At 38.3% G+C, this 8492-nt stretch overlaps 2 protein-coding genes across 3 annotated transcripts; both read left to right on the forward strand.

Annotated features, from left to right (window-relative positions):
• The first annotated feature begins 793 nt into the window (after nt 1-793).
• On the forward strand, nt 794-5030 carry LOC106382621 (uncharacterized protein slr1919). The gene is made up of 14 exons (XM_013822651.3): nt 794-1119; nt 1499-1619; nt 1711-1957; nt 2075-2116; nt 2206-2277; nt 2369-2504; nt 2633-2790; nt 2876-2960; nt 3040-3239; nt 3404-3565; nt 3768-3917; nt 4103-4363; nt 4439-4708; nt 4781-5030. The coding sequence occupies exons 1-14, from the start codon at nt 1059-1061 to the stop codon at nt 5003-5005; spliced, it is 2190 nt and encodes a 729-aa protein (XP_013678105.2). The 5' UTR covers nt 794-1058; the 3' UTR covers nt 5006-5030.
• Nucleotides 4605-7869, forward strand: LOC106382622 (probable protein phosphatase 2C 71). 2 transcript variants are annotated; one of them, XM_048748330.1, is made up of 10 exons: nt 4605-4708; nt 4781-4894; nt 5571-5693; nt 5771-5898; nt 5976-6074; nt 6170-6331; nt 6585-6671; nt 6733-6824; nt 6902-6976; nt 7040-7869. In XM_048748330.1, exons 3-10 carry the CDS (start codon nt 5614-5616, stop codon nt 7571-7573), a joined length of 1257 nt encoding a protein of 418 aa, XP_048604287.1. In that variant the 5' UTR covers nt 4605-4708; nt 4781-4894; nt 5571-5613; the 3' UTR covers nt 7574-7869. The 2 variants fall into 2 exon arrangements, with proteins under 2 accessions (XP_048604287.1, XP_022552980.2); XM_022697259.2 differs by lacking the exons at nt 4605-4708; nt 4781-4894 and adding an exon at nt 5241-5482.
• The last annotated feature ends 623 nt before the right edge of the window (nt 7870-8492 follow it).

Consider the following 8492-nt stretch of genomic DNA (forward strand, 5'->3'; position numbering starts at 1 on the left):
ATAGTTTTGCCTGTATGTATTTGTTCACATTATCATACATTTGGAGTTTTAGGTTTCAATATATCTTCAACTGACTTCTATTATTCTTATTTGCAAAAGATGAAGTTGATGGTGAAGAAGAGAAATTTTCATCTTTTTATCGCTTGTTGGTGATAAAGATGAAGAACAAGAAGTGTGATTGGTGTTTTTTTATCTATTTTTGGGATTCGCATTTTTGATTTGGTGTTGGTTTTATTTAATTTTGAATTCAGAAAACTAAAGCATTTGTTATGAACTTATGAGTTATAATATTTGGATTCAACAACTAAAGTATTGTTTATTTTAAAAATATTTGGAGTCTAACAAAAGTAAATAAACTAGTGTTTTGATCCAACTAAAATCTTCAACTAACAAGGGTATTGCCTTATCCAGTTCAATCCTCGACTAAACTCACTTACTGATGCGTCATGAAACTGATAAAGCGTCCTGAATCATGTCTTGAAGCGTTCAGGAGCCATATGTCTGTTTGTAATTTATGTCCCGCGGACCGATCCGCAAAGGCCTATATGTTTTGCGGTACGGGTTTGGTCAGCCATTTTGAGGACCGCAGCCCGCGCGGGCCTGACCCGCCGTGACCCGCTCGAAGACGAGCCCGCTGCGGTACGGGACGGGACGGATCAACCTGTTTGACATTCCTAGTTAAATGTGAGATAAGTCGTCTAGTTATCTATCTATACTCCAATTTGAATATTTGCAGTGATGTTTGGACAATGTTATCCTGACTCCAGTTACGTTGAACTTACATATGGGCCAAAGCTTATCGGCCTGATCCGGCCCATAAAACTTCTCCACGTAGCAGAAACGCCGACTGTCTCGGAAATTGCCACGTGTCATCGACGTGGAGACTCGCATACTTGTCCTTGCGTTCCTCAAGGGCGATCTCGCTTGCGCATTTTATCGAACAGTTTCTGCGCACAGAAAAATCTACGAGTGGTCATCTGTACCAGAGTATGGGACTTTCGCATGCTGATCGAATGAGTAGATCTTCTTCTTCTTCTTCTTGTTGTTGTTGTTAGCCGATGAGGAATGTCGTCGCTGTTGCTCTCCGCCATCGCCGCCGTGTCTCGCTCCTACAGAGAAGTAACGTCTTCCTTCCCTTTCTCGGTCACGCATTCGATGGCAATTTCGATGTTACGTTAGAAATTTATAGGAATTACGTAAAAACTGTGATTATCGCGAGACTCTCGATTTACGAGTCGGTAATCACGATTTTGAATCAGTAGAAGAAACTGTGATTATCGCGAGAACAAGTAGTTTCAGCGTTCGTATCCTGAGTACTCTTTGCTTTGTAATTCCATGGTTGTTTAAGCTCACCATCAGTGAAGTTTTCACGGTTACCTTTGATAGATCAGCTAATGCGTGCGTGTGTGTGGAAGAAGTGTCTTAGGCTAAAATGATGATATTGCTGAGTTTTTGGAAATAGAATTTTGTATTGATGATGTTGTTGTTATGGTTGTAGCTTCATGTTACGAAAAACCTATTGTCTTCAAGCTTGGGGGCTACATATCGAGAGGGAGGGATAATGAGCTCTCAAGACGGGCAAATAAATGGATTTCACCATTTAACTTGCAACACAGAATGTGAGTTCTTCTTGATCATTGCTGAGCAACTTGCGGATACACAACCAATTAAGGAGATTTCAGGATGTTTTACTGGGTTAATCGTTCACAGGTATTCGACGGAATTCACGAGCGTTCATGGTGGAAGACCGACGGCAGAGTATGCGAAGTTGAGGAGAGAATCCCTCGAGAGTGAATTTGGACAAGCGCTTGGAACATATAGCACGAAAAGTTTCTCTGCGGCGTATCGTTTTGGCCCGTTTTTGGCGTTATATAGAGCTGCAATCATTTCGTTCCATGTGGTGAAGCTTGCATTTTGGCAGCTCTTTGTAAGGGATATGAGGAAACGGGCTGTCAAGGTCTGTGTACTTGTGACCATTGATGATCTGTTGTTTAATTACATTGAATGAAGATTACTCTTCGACATGGCGTGCCAATAACTAATCTGATAGTACTTTTATTACATTATGATGCAGTTTCGTGAGACTCTTATCAGCTTGGGGCCTTTCTACATTAAGGCATGTTGGTTTCAGTACTCAATATAATGATTTTGCTTGTCTCCGCTTATTTTGAATCCCCACAAAATAATACTATATTTGACTTGCAGCTCGGACAGGCGCTAAGCACGAGACCAGACATATTACCCTCTATTTATTGTCAAGAGCTTTCAAAATTGCAGGTAGGAAATCTATCTTTAATTCAAATTATTTATATAGATGTGTTGGAAATAACTGGATATTGGATAATGTATTGTTTCTGGATGATTATAGGATCAAATTCCTCCATTTCCAACTAGTGTTGCCATGCGATGTATTGAAGAGCAACTGGGTGCTCCAGTGTCAAAACTTTTTGCAGATATCAGTCCTAAGCCTGTTGCTGCTGCATCTCTGGGCCAGGTATACAAAGGTTAGATACCTTTTTTTAACTGTGGTTGAATTTTTCTATCCGGTCTCTACTGTTATCCTCCTTAACTTTTCCTCAGTTTAGAGTTACTAGAAGCTAAATGTTTCACTTTTTCTCTTTAAGTATTGCAGGTCATCTGCATTCTGGACAGTTGGTAGCTATTAAGGTTCAGAGACCTGGAATGTCAATATTGCTAACACGTGATGCCCTCTTATTCCATATGATCGGGGGACAACTCAAACGATTCGCGAAAGCCCGTAAGGATCTTTTGGTAGCAGTGAATGAGATGGTGAGTCAGTTATCAGTAACGTTAGGACTAGTTCTATGCTTACATATACTGTACCATCGTGTTTATGTCTCTCTTGAATGAATAGGTCAGGCATATGTTTGAAGAAATAGATTACATTCGAGAGGCAAAAAATGCTGAAAGATTTGCTTCTTTATATTCTTTTGATTCAGGTAGGTTCTCTCGTTTCAAATTCTTCCCTCTCTTCTGAAATTCCATTGTCAGGTGCAATATATCTTTGAACATTAACAGGGAATGATCAGATTGGTGATAACGCTGGAGCTAGGATTATGTCCAGGAACCATAGAGCAGAGAACATTAAAGTTCCCAAAATACATTGGAATTTTACACGCACTGCGGTTCTCACAATGGAATGGGTCGATGGCATAAAACTAACAGATGAAATTACGCTGAGAAGGGCTTCTCTTGATAGAAGGGACTTGATCGATCAGGTAACAAACTAACTGATACCTAATTATGCTAGGTAAATGTCCTCACATAGTGACAGTTCAATCTGTGGATAAATTTTGGTGATTCTGAGAGATAGATATGGAACTTAGTACTGCTAGGTTCTTGTAAATGTTCTACTGAGAACCTTGAATTGATCTGTTTATAGGGCCTCTCCTGTTCGTTAAAGCAGCTGCTTGAGGTTGGATTCTTTCATGCTGATCCGCACCCAGGAAATCTTGTGGCTACTAAAAAAGGGTCTCTTGTTTATTTCGACTTCGGGATGATGGGGAATATCCCACGCCATTACCGTGTGGGACTTATTCAAATTGTAAGCTCTTCTTCAGTTTAATCCTTACTTTTTCTATGTATTATATGTATGTGGTCTATCTTGCATCCCTTCTCGATTTTGCTTATAAAATATACTACATGCAGTGTACTTCGGTTGCAGATGGCGAAATAGTTCTATCTCAAACTGTGCTGTTGACCTGTTGTTACTTTGTCGATTTTGATTGGTTCTATTGCGATTACAGCTGGTGCATTTTGTCAACCGTGACTCTCTAAGTCTGGCAAATGATTTCCTTTCCTTGGGATTTTTACCTGAAGGGGTCGATATACAAGCAGTTTCAAATGCTTTACGTTCTTCGTTTGGTTCTAGTACTAAAATTTCACAAGATTTCCAGGTATATCCTTTCTTCATCCTGTAATGAAAATTAGTAAATTACACTCAACTCTACAGACACATTCACTGAAATATACATTTTTATTGTTATTGCTTGTGAGCTGAACTGTTTTCAACTAAACTTGCAAGTAGGAATGGCTCAATATGAAATGATTTCTTCACAACCTTACTTTTTTCACTGTACAGGGGGTGATGGAACAATTATATGATGTTATGTACGAGTTCAATTTTTCGCTGCCTCCAGATTATGCTCTGGTGATAAGATCCCTTGGTTCGCTAGAAGGCACTGCAAAGATTCTTGATCCAGAATTTAAAGTGATCGAGAGCGCGTATCCATTTGTTATTGGGAGGCTATTAGCAGATCCAAGCCCAGACATGAGGAAAATACTAAGGGAACTTGTCATTTGTAACGATGGATCAATAAGGTGGAATCGCCTTGAACGCCTGGTACGTTCATACAACTCTCTTCTTTTGGATTGAATTGGTTCTCTTTGTGAGATTGAGCTCATAACTCTCTTTCAGGTAGCAGCAATATCTGAACAGGCCTCTGCAACTTCCGGAGAGTCTCCAGAAGACAAAACGTTGAAGAAATCATCAGAACTGATGAAGTCTTTCGACATGAATTCAGTAGTTTCCGCGACAGAAGATCTGCTAATGTTCATATTATCAGAGAAAGGGCAGAGAGTTCGGGTCTTCCTTCTTCAGGACATAATCAGAGTGGTTGATATATTCCTGGAAGATGAGGCTTTTGATCTCAACATGAAGAAGAAGAAGCAGACCATCAATCTCAGGGTCAATTAAATCATCAAAACTTTCTTTTACTGTTACAGAAGTCTCATTTTACTCTATATTTATACTTTTCAGGAAGAACGGACGATGAAGAGAGTGAGCAATGGATTCAAAGGTCTGAGCGAGGCCGTGAAGCTAGCACCTGGAATGTGGACAGCAATGCTTCTACGGATGTCAAGGAAACCTGAGGTTCATAGTTATGCTTTAGATATTGTTTATGCATTGTCTTCACATTTTGGACACAAAGTGCCTCACACTTTTTGGATCATTTTCTCCAAACTGCTCCATCGCAATAAGTAGCCAATAAATTATTTTATACGTTCCATCTTACGTTCTGCTCTATATATTTTCTAGAGAATCTGCACTATAGGCACATATCAATTTGATATTCTTATCTGTAGAAACAACAATTGGCCAGGATCATAAATTTATTTTCTTTTTATAGCATGTTTTTTTCTTCTATTGAGGACATGGATTTTACGTATTATTTTCTTACAAATGTTAAGTTATTTTACTGATAATTTTATCTACGGTTTTGTCATTGCGTATGTTACCAGTTTTGGCAAATAATTTGGCTATATATAGCATTTTTGACTTGTAAGTGACTTGAAAGTCCACAAAGGTTTCTATAATTAGCAAGACAATAGGCACCAGTGATCCCGGAAGTCTGGCCGGAAAGTGCTGAACACCACTGTTTCCTTTGTTGGGTTTCTTGCGAGAATGTAATCTCTCACCTTCTTTCTCTTCTCTCCAACAATCCTCACTTTCTATCTCCAGGTTTCTTCTTCTCCTCTTTCATTCCTTGATCAACGCAGTCTCTCTCTGTTTGTTGTTGAGCCTCATCACTTTTTTTTGTCTATTTCAGATTATCATTTGAGATTTTTGCAAAACCAAAAAAAAAAAGAAAAATGGGATATGCGGAGTTGGTGCAGTCGTATTCAAACAAGATGCGGGTTGTTGAAGCTCCAGCAAGTGGAGGCGGTCTCAGGTTACACTTCCTTCTCTTTATTCCTTCTCAGCTTAAGATGAACTTATAGATCACAATGTCCATTATTTAACTTGCAGCGAGAATGGAAAGTTTAGCTATGGATATGCAAGCTCAGCTGGGAAGAGGTCATCTATGGAGGACTTCTTTGAGACTAGAATCGATGGTATCGATGGAGAAATCGTTGGTCTCTTTGGAGTCTTTGATGGTCTTATTCTTGACCCATCTTATACCATTCGGTTTGTTCCCTTTTGGAAAGAGCTCATCTTCCTTGATGTGTTGCAGGCCATGGTGGTGCCAGAGCAGCCGAGTATCTGAAACGTCATCTTTTTAGCAATCTTATCACTCATCCTAAGTTCATTTCTGACACCAAATCTGCTATAGGTTTACTTCCCTTGAGCCTCTATGAGCTTCTTTTGGATCCGATTTATTATTGTTTGATTTGATCTGAAACAATTGCTTTGTTTTGATTCTTCCAGCTGATGCTTATAATCATACAGACTCTGAACTTCTCGAGTCAGAGAATAGTCACACTAGAGACGACGCTGGTTCAACTGCCTCAACAGCTATTCTCGTTGGTGATCGTTTACTTGTTGCAAACGTTGGTGATTCCAGAGCTGTTATCTGTAGAGCCGGAAACGGTAATGTTATTGTGATTTGTTCAATAGCTCACTTGAAGGACCGGTCCTGATCATAGGCTAGTGAATCATTGGTCTATGATCCACGATTGTTTTAAATTTTTTTTACATATATCTGAAATCCCCAAATTTATAATTTTCTTATATATATATATATATATATATATATATAATCCTAGAGTCAATTGTCTATAGCCCCCAAAAATTATAGGCTAGTGAATGTTTTTGAATGAAATATGGTACATGTGTTGTGTAGCCTTTGCTGTGTCAAGAGACCATAAGCCTGACCAAAGTGATGAGCGTGAACGGATTGAGAATGCTGGTGGTTTTGTCATGTGGGCAGGTGATAAAGTTATACTGTCTTTTTCTTTCTTGAGCATAGTGCTGACTTGTAGAATGAATAGGGACTTGGAGAGTTGGAGGAGTGCTTGCAGTTTCTCGTTCGTTTGGTGATCGACTTCTGAAACAGTATGTTATTGCTGATCCAGAGATTCAGGTACATTAATAATCACTTCAACTCTTTATACACCGAACACATCTACTTGTTTGTTTAAAAGTCATGTATGGATGTAGGAAGAGAAGATTGATGATTCTCTTGAGTTTCTGATCCTGGCCAGCGATGGATTATGGGATGTTTTCTCCAATGAGGTTTGTGAAATTAATGATATAAAGCTTATTACATCCTCAATAATTGAGTTCTCTATGTTGTAGGAAGCTGTTGCAGTGGTGAAAGAGGTTGAAGAACCAGAGGAGTCCACTAAGAAACTTGTGGGAGAAGCAATAAAGAGAGGAAGTGCTGACAATATTACATGTGTTGTTGTTCGTTTCCTAGAGAGCAAGACTGCTAACATCAAAGGTTCCGACATATCCTCAACACATTCCAGCTCATCTCAGGAAGCAAATCAAGGGGAAGCCGCAGTTAGAAATGACTCAGACCACAAGATGTCAACCAAACAAACCAATCAAAACCATAACGCAGCGCACTTGGACTGTAATGCTGAGGTTGAAGCTAGAAGCGACGATTCAGGTCGCATCAGCTCGAACCAAAAGCCAGTTGAGAATACAGCAGCAGGAAGCAGTGTTTCTTCAGAACAAAGTGGCTCAGCAGGAGAAAATAATCAACCTGGTCAAGGGGACATCACAATACACAACAGTTTGGACCGGACCTTTGCTATTCAAAAGCCAACCGCAGCTCACAGTGACTCCACAACAAGCAAGGCAAGTGGCGTTCCCTCTTATCAATAACTAAAATGTCAACACTAACCCTCTTATCAATAACTAAAATGTCAACACTAACTTCAGAATGATCTTTTTTGAGAAATGCATGTCTCGAGATTTTGCTCGACTAAAATGTCACCACTGCCTTCATGTACGTTTCTTTTCATTCATGTCGTTTCTTTTTCTCTTGTTTCCTGAGGTTCTAACTCCAATAATGTAATTTGTAATTTTTTTTTTAATTGTTGAACTAGTCACTCTTATTTTAGCATGTGATGTCTACACCTTACCTCTGTGATTATGATATAATAACGTTATATGTTGCATTTGATGTTCTATGTCTTAGATACATGTAAGAGATTTTGCTCAAAACACACAAGAATATATGGAACAAGTCACTAAAAGGTCACTATTAGGAGTGGACGTTTGGTTACCTAGGGTTCGTTTCGGGTTTTTGGGTTAAAGATTTTAAATTCATTCGGGTATTTATAAATTTTGGTTCGGGTATTCTCAAAATCTAAAAATAAAAGTAATATATAACATATAAATTTAAATAATAAATGTCAAAATAGCTAAACTTAACATAAAGTTAATTTAGTTTAAATATATGTATGGAGAATAAATAAATACTGTAAATATTTTTGGTTTTTTTGACTAATTGTATATATATTTAAGTATTTTGGACAACTTCAAAAGTATTATATATATTTTGGATATTTTTTTGGAATATTAAATCTAAAAATAACTAATATATTTAAGTATATAAATCTGATTCAGATATATTTAGATAACCGAAATGTTTTGATTCGGATCGGGTTCACTTCTAGCTCTTCATGGTGAAAATAGCCAAGACCTTTTTGTTGGATAATCCCCTAGACTATATTTGCGAAGTGATTTTGCCACATGTCCTTTCTACAATCAATTTTACGAAACAAATATGACATGACTA

This window comes from Brassica napus, chromosome C2 (genome assembly GCF_020379485.1).
Source record: "Brassica napus cultivar Da-Ae chromosome C2, Da-Ae, whole genome shotgun sequence".
NCBI lineage: Eukaryota > Viridiplantae > Streptophyta > Magnoliopsida > Brassicales > Brassicaceae > Brassica > Brassica napus.

Bases quoted from the DNA above. Each gene is read 5' to 3' on its own strand.
- LOC106382621 (XM_013822651.3), top strand. From the start codon at position 1,059: ATGAGGAATGTCGTCGCTGTTGCTCTCCGCCATCGCCGCCGTGTCTCG. The intron at 2,117-2,205 runs GCATGTTGGTTT...TTTGACTTGCAG, and splicing joins TGGGGCCTTTCTACATTAAG to CTCGGACAGGCGCTAAGCAC. The intron at 2,791-2,875 runs GTGAGTCAGTTA...TTGAATGAATAG, and splicing joins TGGTAGCAGTGAATGAGATG to GTCAGGCATATGTTTGAAGA.
- LOC106382622 (XM_048748330.1), top strand. From the start codon at position 5,614: ATGGGATATGCGGAGTTGGTGCAGTCGTATTCAAACAAGATGCGGGTT. The intron at 6,075-6,169 runs GTTTACTTCCCT...TGATTCTTCCAG, and splicing joins TGACACCAAATCTGCTATAG to CTGATGCTTATAATCATACA. The intron at 6,672-6,732 runs GTGATAAAGTTA...TAGAATGAATAG, and splicing joins TGGTTTTGTCATGTGGGCAG to GGACTTGGAGAGTTGGAGGA.